This window comes from Ictalurus furcatus, chromosome 4, assembly GCF_023375685.1.
Source record: "Ictalurus furcatus strain D&B chromosome 4, Billie_1.0, whole genome shotgun sequence".
NCBI classification, from domain to species: Eukaryota; Metazoa; Chordata; class Actinopteri; order Siluriformes; family Ictaluridae; genus Ictalurus; species Ictalurus furcatus.
The window spans coordinates 26,940,460-26,957,437 of NC_071258.1; the positions used below are offsets into that span (position 1 = coordinate 26,940,460).

General features: G+C 39.2%; 2 protein-coding genes and 4 non-coding genes across 6 annotated transcripts; all 6 read left to right on the forward strand.

Annotated features, from left to right (window-relative positions):
* Positions 1-766: 766 nt before the first annotated feature.
* On the forward strand, positions 767-7,106 carry rps3 (ribosomal protein S3). The gene is made up of 7 exons (XM_053623460.1): positions 767-854; positions 3,591-3,721; positions 3,886-3,979; positions 4,302-4,396; positions 5,055-5,242; positions 6,187-6,389; positions 7,053-7,106. Exons 1-6 carry the CDS (start codon positions 825-827, stop codon positions 6,384-6,386), a joined length of 738 nt encoding a protein of 245 aa, XP_053479435.1. The 5' UTR covers positions 767-824; the 3' UTR covers positions 6,387-6,389; positions 7,053-7,106.
* On the forward strand, positions 4,087-4,235 carry LOC128607205 (small nucleolar RNA SNORD15). Its single transcript, XR_008385825.1, has one exon. It is a non-coding gene; the product is annotated as a small nucleolar RNA SNORD15 (small nucleolar RNA).
* LOC128607206 (small nucleolar RNA SNORD15) lies at positions 4,794-4,942 on the forward strand. Its single transcript, XR_008385826.1, has one exon. It is a non-coding gene; the product is annotated as a small nucleolar RNA SNORD15 (small nucleolar RNA).
* LOC128607204 (small nucleolar RNA SNORD15) lies at positions 5,857-6,007 on the forward strand. The gene has a single exon (XR_008385824.1). It is a non-coding gene; the product is annotated as a small nucleolar RNA SNORD15 (small nucleolar RNA).
* LOC128607203 (small nucleolar RNA SNORD15) lies at positions 6,816-6,965 on the forward strand. The gene has a single exon (XR_008385823.1). It is a non-coding gene; the product is annotated as a small nucleolar RNA SNORD15 (small nucleolar RNA).
* A 969-nt stretch (positions 7,107-8,075) lies between the features above and the next one.
* Positions 8,076-14,676, forward strand: kctd14 (potassium channel tetramerization domain containing 14). Its single transcript, XM_053623461.1, has 2 exons — positions 8,076-8,809; positions 13,207-14,676. The coding sequence occupies exons 1-2, from the start codon at positions 8,753-8,755 to the stop codon at positions 13,873-13,875; spliced, it is 726 nt and encodes a 241-aa protein (XP_053479436.1). The 5' UTR covers positions 8,076-8,752; the 3' UTR covers positions 13,876-14,676.
* Positions 14,677-16,978: the final 2,302 nt, after the last annotated feature.

The following is a 16,978-nucleotide window of genomic DNA, read 5'->3' on the forward strand; positions in this document are numbered from 1 at the left end:
GCATGTTGTCCATAATAAACGGTACATCTACTTTTATTAACACCTACTTGTTTTTGTTATACATATCACATGTGGACCCTTGTACCATTCCACTTTACACAATTTTTTAAAAAAATATTAAGGCTGAACTGCAACTTATGTAGTTAATACCCATAAAATGATGTTGCCATGTTAGTGTACATTTGTTGAGGCTTTTAATGGAATTCAGCCTCAAGAAATCTATTTAGCCTTTAAATTAAAGCAGATTTCAATTAAATTTGTAGACGGTGTGCACAAATGTTTATAGTTGAAAAACATATTGTTATACATGTAAATAATTTGTATATTATTTAACACCCTGGTGATGACATTTCAAATCCTTAGCGGTGAATCCTGATTAAACATTTAGTTGTAGCAGGTGTTATGTAAACGCTAGTAAGCCTATAAAACTGGGTTGTTGTTTTTTTGGGTTTTTTTTTTTTTTTTTAGATTCTCAGCTTCTTGAAACACTGCAGTACTGTAACACTGAAAGAGTCACTTCTCAGAGCCCTTTTTTTCAACTATGTGCATTTTTCAGGTTGTTTATGCCTTACGTTCAGAGGAAAAAACTGTCCCGCCGCCCTCTGTTATTTATTTATTTATTTGTATGTTTCTTTGTTTGTTTACTTGTGTGTTTATTTATTTGTTTTACTCGTTCCATGAAAGGCCTTCCTTTAACGAAAATTACACAGGAAAAAAAAACTACAACTCCCGTCAACCCCAGAGGTCAAGCGGAAGTGAAATGTCACTATAAATTGATTTCCGCTTTGCTCAACGTTCCTTTCCTGTCTGCGGCCTTCGGCAAGATGGCGGTCCAAATTTCTAAGAAGAGAAAGGTTAGCGAGATTTTTATCCGATTACCCATCAAAGTGAGGGTTTATATACTGCAATAACGGCTTTGGATGATAGAAATTGTGTTTAATCACAACAGTTTGTGTCAAGATAGTTGTTTTATTAATACTTTATAACCGGATTGTCTTGGATGCGACTCACTGGGGCGCTGATGTGAAACATGGCCGAGGCTGATGTCTCTAACCGGTCCTTGAACTCAGTCCCGAAGCTGGCGTTTATTTTATTCCTGCGTGACTTTATTCTTTAGTTTTTACCTTTTTTTATGTTTTTGCTCTTAATTTTCTTGAGCTCTGGGCTTTTTAGCCACCTAGTTAAGCGGTAATTTATTTATCCCGGCTTCGTGCTTATGAACAGTAGTCACTGTTTATTTAACGTTCTGCAGTAACTTAAGCAAAACTAACTAACGTTTCGCCTAGAAACTGTTCATGTGAATATTTATTTTACTCGTAAGTCAGTTTTATTCATAAATCTCGCATGATATTCGTGTTACTACAGTACATTACATACTATATAGGGGTTCTTCTCATCTCTCTATGAAGCAGGAAGCTGTTTAGGTTTAAGACTGTTAACAATCACCATTTTAAGGTTTTATAACCGGGGACTCGTCAGAACTGGGAGTTTGTGATTAGTTGCATGTTCTGCCCCAACACCACCACTTCTCTACCTAGCATGAGAATCTTACTTTCCTCAATTTTTTATGATCTTCATGTCAGACCGAATTAGAATAGTTTTTACTTAACAGAAGTTTAAGTCTGAAGATTTGGAATTCGATGGAGTAGGACGCAAAGTTGGAGGCTCCTGCTGAATTTGATCAAAATTGTAATTAATTTGCGCTTTTTGGTGATAAAAATATATTTTGACGTATTCTACTTTGTTTCCTTGTTTGCAATTTTAACTTTGGTACGTTAAAATGTCTGGAAAGAACACGAAAACCCGTGGTAGCATTCAGACACGACTGAGGCCAAGTGTGCGCGCCGTGAGCAAGTCTCCTTTTCCCCCTGAATCCGCGTTGCCGAGCGGTGACTCTGACTTCACTGCACTCAGGCTTGAGTTGCTGGCTTTACTGAGGAAGGACATCGCTGATATTTTTCAAAAAGGAGCTCCAAGAGACTCTTGGGGATTTGCTGTCTACTATCCAGCTTGACCTGCAGACCGTGAAAACACAGCTGGCTAGTGATAAAGTTGCTACTGATGCTACCATATCAACACTGAAAGGTACTGTTGGGGAAATGGAGCACGCTCTCTCCGGTTGCACCGATGACATAGTTCATATGAAGACTACTATCGAGTCGCTCACTGCGACCGTGACTCAATTAGAGAATAAATGTGAGGATTTGGAGTCGAGGTCACGGCGCAATAACGTTAGGATAGTGGGAGTTCCAGAGGGTGCTGACACCTGTACAACTGCTGCTGTAGCGGCCTTGTTAAAAGAAGCGTTTGGTCTGGAGAAGGAGCCGGTTTTGAACCGGACCCTTCAGCCGAAGCTCAAGCCTGGTGAACGACCACGAGTTATTGTGTGCAGATTCCACTATCACAGTGACTGTGTTGACATTTTACGCCGTGTGAGAGAGATCCAGCGGATTAAAGTGAGGGATTTGACCGTCTCCGTTTTCCCTGACTACACAGCCAAGACATCCCGGGCCCGGGCTGTATTTAACGAGGTTCGGCAGCAACTTCGTGGTATTGAGGGCGCTCGCTATGAAATACTTCACCCAGCTTGGCTTCGCGTTACATGTAACGGTGTTCAGAAGGACTTTATTTCAGTGGAGGAAGCAGGAGACTATGTTAAACTCTTGATATCGGGGTGAACTGCATCACCTACACAGCGGAGTCTTTTTCGCTCTTCTATTATTTATACTTTTTGCACTCGGCCTTCCAGCTCTACAGAATTCAGATTCTTATTGAGGATATTGTTGCATTACTCCACCTAGATTTTGTGGACTTGCTCCTCTTAAAATGTACTTCTGTATTAACGTGCTTCTCTGTTTTGATGCTCTGGCCGGGTTAGAGTTTCTGTTTAATTTTATTAGTGTTATCTCCTCGGCTTTACGTGCTACACTGTTATATTATTTGTTACAAGTCTTTCAAATCTAAGGTCATTATATTTATTATTGTGTGCAGACTGTTTATCAGACTTGGTAATTTTGTTGGTTAGTTCAGCTTACTCTCCGAGTTGTTTTCACATTGTGGACAACGTTCGGTTTTTGTAGGATACACTGCTGTCTCATTTGTTTATGGAGACTTTGGGCGTGTGGGTGTTTGGAGGATTGTGAGAGTAAGCAGAACATGCCAATGCTTTGAAGGATATAATGTTTAATTGTGAATCTGTTTTTAGAGGATTTAAACCAAACATGGTGAACAAATTATATTATAGAATTCGGGCAATTTTACTGGGGTTATCTCATACAGTGTAGCAAGTAATAATCAGTGTAGCAAGTAATAATCTGGAAATACCTTTGTAATATCACAGTCTAAAACTGGATTTAAAGAGAAGCAAATTAGTAAATGAATCGCACGTAAATGAATCACATGTAAATGAATCATATGAAAATGAATAAATAAAAAAATTAAAGACAAAAAAAATACCCAAAAGTTTGTCTGATCAGATACATGAGGTATGTAATTCCACATGTTTAGGTAGCTGCTGCTGATGATATTAGATGATATTTTTTTTCTATTTGATGAACACGGTTCCTAACGTTTTGTGATTTCGTCCTTAGTTCGTCTCAGACGGCATCTTCAAAGCCGAGCTGAACGAGTTCCTGACCCGAGAGCTTGCTGAGGATGGGTACTCCGGTGTGGAGGTCCGGGTCACCCCGACAAGGACGGAGATAATCATTCTCGCCACCAGGTAAAGCTTCACTTGAGCTTTATATACTTAGCGTGGGGTTGTGTAGCAGCTTTGTTACAGTAGCAGAAAGAGTATCTCATCCTGATGAGGAAATAAATTGGGGAAACTAGTCATGCACATGGTTTAAAAAAAAAAAAAAAAATACTAACAATGCGTTTGTGTAGGACCCAGAATGTCCTGGGAGAGAAAGGCCGTCGCATTAGGGAACTGACTGCTGTCGTTCAGAAGAGGTTTGGCTTCCCAGAGGGCAGTGTGGAGGTAAGACCAGTTTTCCATGACAGTTTTTGTATGCGAGTTACCGTGTCAGGTTGTCGCTGTTCTACAGAAAGATACCGTTTCTAGAAAGTATTTTGCTGATCCTTGTTCTTCAGTGATGATACGATGACGAGTCGGAACGGGACGCAGGTTGTCTCTCTGGATTCTGAGTTAGCGGTCACGTTCTGTGCCCCGATTCAGTTCCTCAGAGCGCTGTGTTCCTTTTGGTTGAAGACATCGAGGCATTTGTCTGAGAAGAGTTAGGGAAAAAAAACAACGATCAGGATTGTTCCGGTGCACATACTAAACTGCTGTCTGTGTTTAGCTCTACGCTGAGAAGGTTGCCACCAGGGGTCTTTGTGCCATCGCTCAGGCAGAATCTCTGCGCTACAAGCTGCTCGGAGGTCTGGCTGTCCGCAGGTAAGTTATTATATATGCCAATATTTCAAGCCATACACACTCAGTGGTGGACAAATTACTCATCATTTGTACCGTCCCAGACACCCTAACCCTACACACACGCATGTTCCTTTTAGAACCTGCTCATTTTCTAGATCAGCTTATGGAGTGGTTTGTAGATGCACTTTAGTATACCAAACATGGCATGCTAAAACTTTGCACACGTTCAATTTACTACTCTGAAATTTCCTCTCTACGTAGTCCTCCAATCTTGTGCAGGTTCTGTTAACATGCTTGAAACCCATACTTGGTTGTTTTTGCACCTTAAGCCACCATCCTCTCCCCTCGTATTCCTTTTAACACAACGCAACAACACTCGCTTTTTTTTTTCCTTGCAAGTATTTTGCTAATCCTTGTTCTTCAGTGATGATACGATGACGAGTCGGAACGGGATGCTGGTTGTCTCTCTGGATTCTGAGTTAGCGGTCACGTTTTGTGCCCCGATTCAGTTCCTCAGAGCGCAGTGTTCCTTTTGGTTGAAGACATCGAGGCATTTGTCTGAGAAGAGTTGTTTTTTTTTGGTTTTTTTATTTGTTTTTTTTAAACGATCAGCGTTGTTCTGATAGAAACGCTTGATCTGTAGCAGCATGGTGAACTGATTTGTCACTGTCTTCATCAGGGCCTGCTATGGTGTTCTGCGCTTCATCATGGAGAGCGGTGCCAAGGGCTGTGAGGTGGTAGTGTCTGGCAAGCTCAGGGGTCAGAGGGCCAAATCCATGAAGTTCGTGGATGGTCTGATGATCCACAGCGGAGACCCCGTCAACTATTACGTAGACACAGCTGTCCGCCACGTCCTGCTCCGCCAAGGTGAGTGAGGGATGAGGAGATGTGTAATAAGTGCTTTAAAAAAACAAAACAAAAGCATGTGTGTTGTCACAGGTTCATATTCACGGTTTATGGGTACGCAGTTGTATATTCAAATGTTGTGACATTGATGTCTTACACTAAAGGATTACTTTGCCTCAATTCAGCTGTGAAGGCTTTGTGTTGGCGCTACTAGGCTAGTAAGTAATGGAAGGCTCTAACCAGCAGCATAGCTTAAATCTCACACTTGGTAAATGAAGCAATTGCAAATAGGCTTGTAGTTTTGAACAATGTTTTAGACAATAATCTTTGAAAATGGACAAAAAGGCACTTGGCTAAAAACCGTAGCACCAACAGCCATCGCCTTATAGTTTGGTGGCAGACATAAGATACTGGAAAGAGGTGTTAGTTGATTCTCCTTTTCTTTAAGGATCTGTAAAATTGTGTTGTCAAACAACCTTTTAAAGTGTGAGTGAGTTTTAGGCATGTAGTTTGCGTGATGCTGAACGGTTGCTGTGAACTTTTTCTAACTTAGTTGTATTAGTATCGTACCAATGGTACAAAACTCTGGTTTGGTTATATACTAGTCTAGTGAACATACTCTTTTTGCGATTCCCCTTCAGTGATGATACGATGACGAGTCGGAACGGGACGCTGGCTTTATCTTTGGATTTTGGGTTAGCAGTCATGTTCTGTGCCCCTGACTTGAGTTCCTCAGAGCAGTGTGTTCCTTTCAGTTGAAGACATTGAGGCATTTGTCTGAGAAGGGCGTTTACAAGTATTGCTATGAAAGTACAAATGTACTGGTGTTTAATTCGGACAAAAAAATTTGGCTTGCAATAGGCATCTCCCTGCCCGGCTTTTGTTTTTGTTGGGAAAACCCACAAGCAGAGGAAACGATGTATGTTTTGGCTCTTCTTAAGATGTGTGTTTATCCCTGTATCCAGGTGTGCTCGGTATCAAGGTTAAGATCATGCTTCCCTGGGACCCCAGTGGTAAGATCGGCCCCAAGAAGCCTCTGCCTGACCATGTCAGCATCGTGGAGCCCAAAGAAGAGATCCTTCCCACCACCCCTGTGTCTGAACAGAAGGGGGCCAAGCCTGAAGTCCCAGTCATGCCTCAGGGAGCTCCTGTACCCACAGCATAAAGGGTAAGGGGGGGGCGGGGCAGAGTGGATCCAGAATTTGGTCATCATTATCAAAAACATAAAGCAACGTGGTTTTGTGAAGGCGAACATTAATGCTGCAACCTGGTTGCTAATTGCTTATTAGTGCTGTGTGTAGCTGATAAATGTGGCCTCTAGCTGTAGATCCATGTTGAAGGTAATTCTATACATTTATTTTATTACATTTGTAAACTGTCGGTGTTAAAACTGACATGCAGTGAAAATATGCATTGCTATAATGTTTGGAAGGTTTTAAGTGGCTGAATTTTAGAGAAGCTCTATGTAGTTGGGATGTCTGCTGTTTTGGGTGGAGCTGTGTTAATATGCGTCTATGGTATGTACTGCATGTGGCTGAATTGTGTGTGCAGTTTATTAATGAGGCTCGAGCAGCTTCATACAAGTTCTCGCCCCCTTCAGTGATGATACGATGACGAGTCGGAATGGGATTGTACTTCGCTCGAAGGAGTCTGTCCCAGAGTCACGTTCTGTGCCTCTGAGCTTGGACCCTTTGAGCGGAGAGTCCCTTTAGCTTGAAGACATCGAGGCATTTGTCTGAGAAGGGTTATCCAGTGCTAATGTCTAATACTGGATAAAACACTAAAGCTGACATAGAACGTGCATTAATATTTTTCTTTTTCTCTCTTCTAGGTGTTCACCAGTGGAGGATGAGATTTTCTGTACAAAAATAAAAGGATAAATACATCTATGGCCTTTGTCTCCTTATTTGTCTTTATTAATTTACATTGTGATCTATAATGCTGACCCTCATTCTAAGCCAAGCCATTTCAGGTGAGGCAAAATGGTGCATTTTAGACGATGTTGATACATTAAGTGTTTTTGATTACCGTGAATGTCACTTCTATTTGTTTTGTGTAACATAATGTATGTAAAATCATCTCATCAGATCACTGCTATATATGCAGTCACATGAGTTTGGTGTATTTAATCATGAGCAGGTTTTTCCTTTAAATTCACACAAGTGCTACACACTGTGACTAAGCTCCTGACCTGCTGATGCAATGTTCTCCACCCTTGTGAGATTTACACTGATGCTGTGTTCACCAACCCTGTTTAAGATTTCTTTCTGTATGTAATCTATTAGTCACTTGGATAAGTCTTGTAGGTTTAGGATTAGAGCTCTATATTAGAGCCCCCCCCTTATTTGACTCGCCACTTGAATTAAATGGGTTTAATCCAAACTCTCAACTTAAAAAAAAAAAAAAAAAGGTATGCCTATAAATGTCTATTTGAACATGTTCTGTTGGTGCATTGTGTATTATTAGAGTAATATTTTAATCAGTCAGAAAATACATGCTGGTTGAGATGGTGAGTGGAATGTTTTTTTTTTTTTCTTCTTCAAATTAAAGGGATCCCTGTCTTTGAAAAGTTTGAACCACTTAGGTAGGGTTTCCTAATTGGTGCTTCCTAAGACTAAATATTAATGTCACATTAAACTAATTTTATATACACTGCTCAGCCATCACATTAAAACCTAATAAGCCTAATAGTGTGCCAGTTGCCTTTGAGCCACCAAAATAGCTCTGGCCTGTTGAGGTATGGACTGCATGAGACTTATGAAGGTGTGCTGTAGTATCTGGCATCAAGGCATTGGTACTAGATCTTCTAGCTCGTCTAAGGTGCAAGGTGGGGCCTCCGCGGATTGGACTTGTTTGATCGAAGTGGGATCTGGGGAATTTGGAGGCCAAGTCGACACCTTGAGCTCTGTCATGTTCCTCAAACAATTCCTGAACAATTTTTACAGCATGGCAGAGCGCATTATCCTGAAAGAGGCCACTGCCATTAGGGAAAACCGTTGCCATGAAGGGGTGTACATGGTCTATTTAGGTAGGTGGTATAGGTCAAGGTAACATCCACATGCCCAAGGTTTCCCAGCATAACATTGCCTCTACCGGCGTTCCGCCTTGTAGTGCATCCTGGTGCCATCTCTTCGCCAAGTAAGCGACACACACCCTGCTGTCCACATGATGTGAAAGAAAACTTGATTCATCAGACCAGGCCACCTTCTTCCACTGCTCCATGGTCCAGGACGCAGCCCCATTCTCAGCAAGCTGCGATGCATTGTGTGTAAATAATTTTTTAAAAATAGCATAGATGTATTATATTTCTGAAAACGAACCAAATGTAGACATTTATTATAATTTTCCTTTAATGTTAGTGTTTAAACTCTCAGGGGGTACTTAGGCAAACAATAGCAAGCTGCGTGTGAAAAGTCATCTCGAACTTGACAGACACGTCCTCTTTTCAGTATCACATAAACCACGCCCACTCATAACCTACTTGCAGCTGAAATCTAGCAGGTGACACAGAGCTGCTCGGATCTTACCAAGATGAGTCTTCCTGACATCAAATCATCACGGAAACTGGCAGTCGAGCCTTTAAAGCAGGTAACGAGTCTAGAAGAAGCTTTGTCGAGGGAAATGAATCACGTGCCTCTTTTGGAAATAAAGTGTACGGTCTTTACGGCTGAACCTGAACTCTTAGGCAGTATAACGTTTTCGTAACACGGGCGCTGTTCTGTATTTCCGAGATCCCCCTAAAAAGTTTAGTTTAGTGGGTGATGCACTAGAAGCGTTAAATCGGCGTTTATACCGTGTTTACACATGATCACGGGTGATGAGACTCGGAGGAGTTTACCTGTTGTACAGGTGTAATATTGCGGTTAAGAGCTTCTCATAAACTTCATCCTGCGGCTCGGAAGTGAGCAACAACAATGGACGCCTTTAGTCTGAAAACTAACTGTTTATCTAAGTGACAAAGACAAAGTCGCATTCTAATTTGGTGTTAAAATAAATTAATTATATTAATATCAACAACAACAATAATAACAATAGTAGTAATAATAATAATAGTAATAATAATAATAATAGTAGTAGTAGTAGTAGTAGTAATCATTATATTAATAGTAATAGTTGTAGTAGTAATAATATTAATAGTAGTAGTAGTAGTAATAATAATAATAATAGTAATAGTAGTAGTAGTAATAATATTAATAGTAGTAGTAGTAGTAATAATAATAATAATAGTAATAGTAGTAGTAGTAATAATATTAATAGTTGTAGTAATAATAATAATAATAATAATAGTAATAGTAGTAGTAGTAGTAGTATTAATAATAATAACAATAATAGTAGTAGTAGTAGTAATAATAATAATAATAATAATAATAATATTCAATTCAATTGTATTTGTATAGCACTTTTTACAATGGACATTGTCTCAAAGCAGCTTGACAGAAACATATAAACACAGGATACAGATTGTAAGTGTGTGAATTTATCCCTATTGCCGGTGGTGATGGTGGTGAGGGAAAAACTCATTAAGATGATATAAGGAAGAAACCTTGAGAGGAACCAGACTCAGAAGGGAACCCATCCTCATCTGGGTAACAACGGATAGTGTGAAAAAAAGTTCAAGCAAAAGTTCAGGGAAGTTCATTATGGTTTTAACATGCAGTCTGTTTGTTGAACTAGTCCACTGTTCACTAAAGGAGACCTGAGTGCAAAACTGCATGTGGGAATTGCAGTTCAAGCGGTACCATCCTAAGCAATCTCCAGGCTGTAGCCTCCAGTTGATGAGAGCTCCATCCAGAGGTAGGGCATCAGGATGGATCAGGCAGGTCCGAAGAGCAGAAAGGGTCAGGATCACTGGCATCTCCATAAAATCAGGTGTGGCTCGACAGAAGGAGAGCGGGAGAGGGAGGGAGAGATTATTAGGTATACTTACGACCCCGTGATGGATAAGACTGTGTACTTTGCGTAAAAAAAAGTCAAAACAAATACGTTTCAAGCCTAGACTGAAACACAGAGACTGTGTCTGAGTCCCGAACACTAATTGGAAGACTATTCCATAATTGTGGGGCTTTGTAAGAGAAAGCTCTTCCCTCTGCTGTAGCCTTCACTATTTGAGGTACCAACAAATAGCCTGCACCTTTTAGTCTAAGTAGGTGTGGTGGATCATAAAAGACCAAAAGTTCGCTCAGGTACTGTGGCACGAGACCGTTTAGTGCTTTATAGGTCAATAGTAGTATTTTATAATTAATACATGATTTCACTGGGAGCCAATGCAGTGTGGATAAGATCGGGGTGATGTGGTTGTATCTTCTGGTTCTACTTAGGACTCTAGCAGCTGCATTCTGGACTAACTGGAGTTTGTATATGCACATACTGGAACATCCAGACAGTAAGGCATTACAATAATCTAGTCTAGAGGTGACGAAAGCATGAACTAATATTTCTGCATCATGTATTAACATTATATTTCTTACCTTAGTAATATTTCTGAGATGAAAGAAGGCTATCCTAGTAATATTATCTACATGAAAGACTGGGGTCAATAATCACTCCAAGGTCTTTTACTGCTGCACATGATAAAACAGAAAGGCCATTCAGAATTACTGTGTAATCATAAAGCTTACATCTAGCTACATGTGGTCCTAGTACAAGTACTTCTGTCTTGTCTTGTCTTGTCAGAATTAAGTAAAAGGGAGTTAATAAGCATCCAATGTCTAATGTCCTTTACACATTCCTCAACTTTATGCAGCTGCTGTCTGTAATCTGGCTTTGCTGAAACATACAGCTGTGTATCATCAGCATAAGAGTGGAAGCTAATTCCATGTTTACGAATAATTTGACCCAGAGGTAGCATATATAAAGTAAAAAGCAGTGGGCCTAAATAATAATAATAATAATAATAATAATAATAATACTTGTAGTAGTAGGAGGAGGAGGAGGAGTAGTAGTAATAATAATAATAATAATCACTAAGGATAGTGATCAGTAAAGGTTAATAACATGATTCAAACAGATAAAAAAAAAAAAGCTAATGTTGCTTGGTGTTATTTAAACAAGTCAAATGGTAAATAATTTTTTTTACCATGTTTTCAAGAAAATTCTACTCTGTTAGAATTCAGGCAAGCTGGACATTTTGGGCCTGCTAAAATAATATTGTCTCTGGCTTCCAAATCCTTGTACCTTGTAATATCGTATTGCGTTTTTTGTACGTTAAATGAGATATTCGCAAAAGAAACAGAGAAATAAACCAACTTGTCGCATCCACCAATAGCAGCATCTTATTCGACAATGTTGATAAGTTGTGCGCCTGGATGATGTAACTTATTCTAAAACTGGATCATCACACGTTGACCAGACTCAGAGTTTGTCTTTTGTCCAAGCAGAACATAATACTGACTTTCACATCGTAAGGATGAAGAATGTAGAATGCATAGGGCCAAATGCGTGTGGAATCTGGTCAACGAGCACATTGAATCTCCACCTCCGAGACAATGTGGAATTTTATTTCTTTTTCTTTTTTTTAACCACCTAAAAGGCACCAAGAACTCTGTCGGTGGAAGAGTGGGCTAAAATAAACAGGCTGTAATGTGACATGATTGGCGCTGTTACTAAGGCGTGTAACCAAGTATTAGGAAAGAAATGACACATGTAGCTATTTTAGTGATTCACCTGCTGTTCCAAACAATTCCACAAGTTTTCTATGAGAAAGAAATCATTGAATAAGTCATACAGATTTTGTCTTCTGCAGCTTACAGTACAGTTGTCAACAATTGACCAAACCAATTAACACCGTACTATTGGTAACACTGCTATTGGTGGACGTGACTGTTTTTTTGTCCGTAGAGCTTATAATCAGACATCATGCAAGATTTTTTTTGTAGCGCTCTCATGATATTCACAGCTTTGTATGCAAAATTGTTCTGGTAGTTTACAGTTCAAGACATGTGACAACAAAATTTTTGTTGTGTCCCAATGAAGTGGAACTACATAGTAATTTTAGTCATATTGAGTCATTTCTTTCAAAATGTCTGAGAGAAATGTTGATAGGCTATTTCTTATTGTTCAGTCTTGCTTTAACTGTACAATGCTTAACAGCTATTCATTGGCTAGCTAATGTCAAACGCAGACCCACCACTGCCCATGTTCTCCCCGTGCTGCGGGGGTTTCCTCCGGGTACTCCGCTTTCCTCCCCAAGTCCAAAGACATGCATGGTAGGCTGATTGGCATGACCAAAGTGTCCGTAGTGAATGGGTATGTGAACGTGTGTGTGATTGGCACCCCGTCCAGGGTGTACCCCGCCCTGTACCCCATGCTCCCTGGAATAGGCTTCCCGTTCCCCATGACCCTGAAGGATAAGCGGTATAGAAGATGGATGGATGTCAAATGCAGATCATTCATGAGTGCCATTCGAACAGACAAATTTAAGCCACTGAATTTTTAAAAAAATTTTAAAATTTACAATTTTATTATCTTTTTTTTTTTTTTAAAGGTCATTTTTTACAGTTATCGATACAGTTATTTAAGTTCTCACTGCATTCTGAACGTCTGCTTATGATTCAAATTCCAGTTATTTGAGTTAGTGTTTAATGCACTCGGTTGACACAACAAAAATCGAGAATGTAATTAATACTTGCCCAATAAAAATGTGGAAAATAATCTGAACTCCAGTGTTTCTACTCACAAGATTTACTCAGTTTGTCAGAGCGCCATCCAGACTTTAATTTTGGCAGAAGCTTTCGTCCAAAGCGACATAAAAATGAGTCCGAATCCAATCCGAGCACAGAGCTGAAAGACTGAGTGTAAGTTTAAATCCAAGGAAAGGATTCTTTAGCGATGGTTGAAGGTCTTACGAAAGAGTCCAACAGGGTCTGTTAGGCATTCCTGGGATTTAAACCTTAATCATTGTGCTATCTCTTTTCCTCTGTCATCTTTTGATGAGACTAAGCACTCTAGACAACTCTTTAAAGCCATGTTTTCTCTGTCCTCCATAGTGCTCCGTCGTGCAGCTGAATGTCGGTGGTCAGGTATACACCACCACTCTGGTGACCCTGCGCAGATTCCCCAACTCAAAGCTGGCTGAGATGTTCAGCGTGCCTTCCAAACTCATAAAGGATGCAGAGGGTCGCTGTTTTGTAGACCGTGATGGGATGCACTTTAGGGCAATTCTTGAGTACCTCCGTTCAGAGGAGGTTCCAACTAAGAATTTGCAGGAGGTTCACAAGGAGGCAGTGTATTATGGTATAAAACCCCTGGTAAAGCTCCTGGAGGAGTCTCCGCAGTTTTTTGGTGAGAAGGTCGGAAGGCAGCAGTTTTTGTCCCATGTGCGCAACTACCACGAGAATCTGGAGGTCCTCATCAGGGTGGGCAGAGCAGAAGCCATGGCCTCGCGATACTCAGTAATAATCATGTGTGTCCTAAAGACAGACAATGACCTGGCGAGGTACAACGACGCTATGGTCAGTCTTGATACAAGGAAGGAATCTATAGTGACCTTTGGCCCCTGGAATGCTCAAGCTACTGTGGAGGATCTTCTGGATTGCATAAAAATGGACATCGAGGCAAAAGGATATAAAGTGAGCATTAAACCACACAGCACAGAGAAAGCCTTTCTGTTTAAGAGCTATGATTTCTTCTATAAGCTGACTTTTACTTGGTGGTGACTAGTAATTTTGACTCTGGCCTGTTAAGTGTAAGTAGAATGTATTTAGGTAGTGGTAAACAGAGGTCAGGAAACTTAATCAAATCCACCTACAAACACTTCAGATAAGAACACTGTGTTATCTATTAGTCTAAAAGACCCACCTATATTGCAGACATGTGTCATATAGGGCTTGTTCAGGATCTCTGTTGGCAGCTGTAGCCACCCTTGTTTAATATTTACTCTAGTTTGTACCAGCCCATTACATCATGTAACCATAATGTGCTCACAAAAATGTTCTTTTGCAGAGTTTCCAAGAAACCGATATAGAACAGACAGAATATTTTTCCCATAGCGGTGTGAAATTGTACAAAACATTTGATATCTTTGAGATGTCCGTTAAGTAATTGATAAAACACAACAGAGTGTGCCGTTTAAAAGGAAAGAATTCATTCATGTATGGTGTGATACAACCCAATATGATTTTATTATTTTCCTACAGATGTATGTTGTTTTATTCCAGTAAATATACCACAGCAATTTGCCAAGGATTAAAATTCAAACGTATTAATGAATGACACTGTGTTTTTTTTTGTTTTTTTTTTTAAAACATTTATATTTGCAATTAAAGTCATGGGAAATCCACAAGACGAGTGAGTTCCTGTTGTCACTTCCAGTTGTCCTTCCAAAAATGTAAAATAAACTTCTCCTTACAGAAAACTTCACTGCTAAATTTAAAAAAAAAAACATTTAAAAATTTGTTTACTATTAGGCTTTGATCATGTGGTGCGACTGCCATACAAGTCGCTGTGACTAAGCTGCTATAGAATGGATAATTTAATAGAAACCGCTGTAGTGTGTTCATATAAACACGTCATTTGTAATACAGGAAGTAGTGTCTGAGCTGCTGGTATAGAAAATTAATCCATGCGGTCAGTTTGGAGAATTCATCAGCGCTCTGGTATAATGCGTATAATGTGTAGTGGAAGTGAATTTGTGTGAATGCTCACGTAACGTTCTTATATATTTATTTACTATTGGTATATGCTAAAGGTATATTTACACTTCATATTCCAAAATGATGAGCAGTACTGGATATTAGTTTATTACAGCTTTAAAAAGATGTAATTATTGTGTACTTTATCATTGACATTTTATACTGGATCAGAAATAACTGCTTTCAGATTGGACGCTTTAGCATATATTTTTCTGTAAATTTTTTCTACATTTCAACCTGTGTATGGACAATATTAACATTTTTAAGCCTTTTTTTTTCAACCTGTTGTTTATATTGTTTAACACTATTTATTTGTAACCACTCACATGGATTGAATACATCAGCTAGGTTATTGGTTATTTTTCTTTCAAGTCTTTACAAGAACTAAGCATGTATTCAGTAACGTGATGTGTTCAAGTGGCTCTTCAGTAAGAGCCGACTCTTCCGTCTAACAAGATGTTGGGATGCTCAGATGATTTCCATGGAAGCGTTATTATTACTTTACACTTCCAGAGTAATGATATGGCATGAGTCGGCTCTTGGTGTTTACCTAAAAGGGCTGACATGTTCGTGAATAAAACATAATTTACAGTACCCTCTGAAAGTATTGGAACAGCAAGACATTGAAGACACTGAAGACATTTGGGTTTGAGATCAAAAGATGAATATGAGACAATAGATCAGAATTTCAGCTTTCAATCCCTCATATTTATATCTAGATGAGTTAAACAACTTCGAACATGGAACCTTGTTGTTTTAAACCATTTGTTTTCAAGTGAGCAAAAATACTGAAATGTGACTGATAATTGTTTCTTGTTACCCATGTGCACCCTGTTAAACTGATTGTTTAAAGAATTAATAGCTCTGAATGTCTGTTGGTTTTAATCTTGGTTTTAGCCTTCAGTTTCCCCTGTGAAGGCTGTATTTGTTGTTAAAAAGGATAAACCAACATGAAGGTCAGAGAGCTGTCTATGGGAGAAAAGCAAGCCATTTTGAAGCTGAGAATGCAGTGGAAACAATCTTTCCAGCCTGAGTTAAAAAACTTCACAGACAAAAGCGTTTGTAGATGTCAAAAAGTAATCAAACGCTATTGAAACAATAAAGTGAGACAATCTGCAGAAAGTCTGAATTGTACACACACAAACATGCCTTTATATACTTTTCTGAAACAGTAAACGTATCTGTAGGCGACGTATTAATCTTTTCTTTCTAAAAACAAACCAATCTCCGTCGCCTTAATTAATTGTCCATGTCTTTATGATATCTTCCATTTGTGGTGCATGCGCTGTCAGTTAGATATTTTTGAAAGTTTTTATCAGGACACGGTTTTTAGTCAGCCCCCAAAATTCACCCTTATACCTTAATGATTTTCTGGCTTTAGTCCCAGCCTGGTCCACTTCATCCTGGAAGTCTTATCTTTTACTTTGACAAGCTTCAAAAGATTTTGATTGGAAACACAGTTTCGGTGCATGTCTAATTTTTGTTCTGTAGAGAAAATATAGGGCTCTTCTAACTCAGTACACAGGAAATACAGAAAACACCTGCTTGAACAGTAAAACACAGTCTTCTAGCTCAGTACACACATAGAATACAACTTGATCAGGAAGTGTTTTATGTTTTAGATTATGTTTCTAAATATCAATTATTCGATATATTGATTATGCTTGTTAACTAATACTGAATATTAGATTATGCTTCGTAGTAATAATTCTAAATGTTGGTTATACATATTGATTGTACTTTATTAACATATCCAAATGTTAGTTACACATATTGATGACATTTGATCAATATGTTCTATATAAAAAGAGGGAAAATCAATCAGAGGCATTGCACAAGAATTAGGTATAGCCAATACAATAAGTTGGATTGTCCTGAAAAAGAAAGAAACCAGTGGTGTACTGAGCAACCAGACATGGAACAGGTCGGCCAATGAAAACAACAGCAGCAGATGATGACAGAAACAATGTGAGAGCTGTGAAGAAAAACCTCAAAACAACAACGTACATGGCGTTCACTTGGGCTGACCGGATTTGAAGGTAGCATCAGTAATGTATTACAGTGATCATGTGGATTTGTTATGAATGATGGATATTTGTGTCTTTTACAGTTTTTGTTGTGGACAAAA

What these genes read in the sequence shown, in the direction of transcription:
- rps3 (XM_053623460.1), top strand. Translation starts at nt 825, where the DNA reads ATGGCGGTCCAAATTTCTAAGAAGAGAAAG. An exon ending in AAATTTCTAAGAAGAGAAAG is followed by an intron (nt 855 to 3,590) that starts GTTAGCGAGATT and finishes TTTCGTCCTTAG; the next exon opens with TTCGTCTCAGACGGCATCTT. An exon ending in CCACGTCCTGCTCCGCCAAG is followed by an intron (nt 5,243 to 6,186) that starts GTGAGTGAGGGA and finishes CCCTGTATCCAG; the next exon opens with GTGTGCTCGGTATCAAGGTT.
- kctd14 (XM_053623461.1), top strand. Translation starts at nt 8,753, where the DNA reads ATGAGTCTTCCTGACATCAAATCATCACGGAAACTGGCAGTCGAGCCT. An exon ending in CAGTCGAGCCTTTAAAGCAG is followed by an intron (nt 8,810 to 13,206) that starts GTAACGAGTCTA and finishes TGTCCTCCATAG; the next exon opens with TGCTCCGTCGTGCAGCTGAA.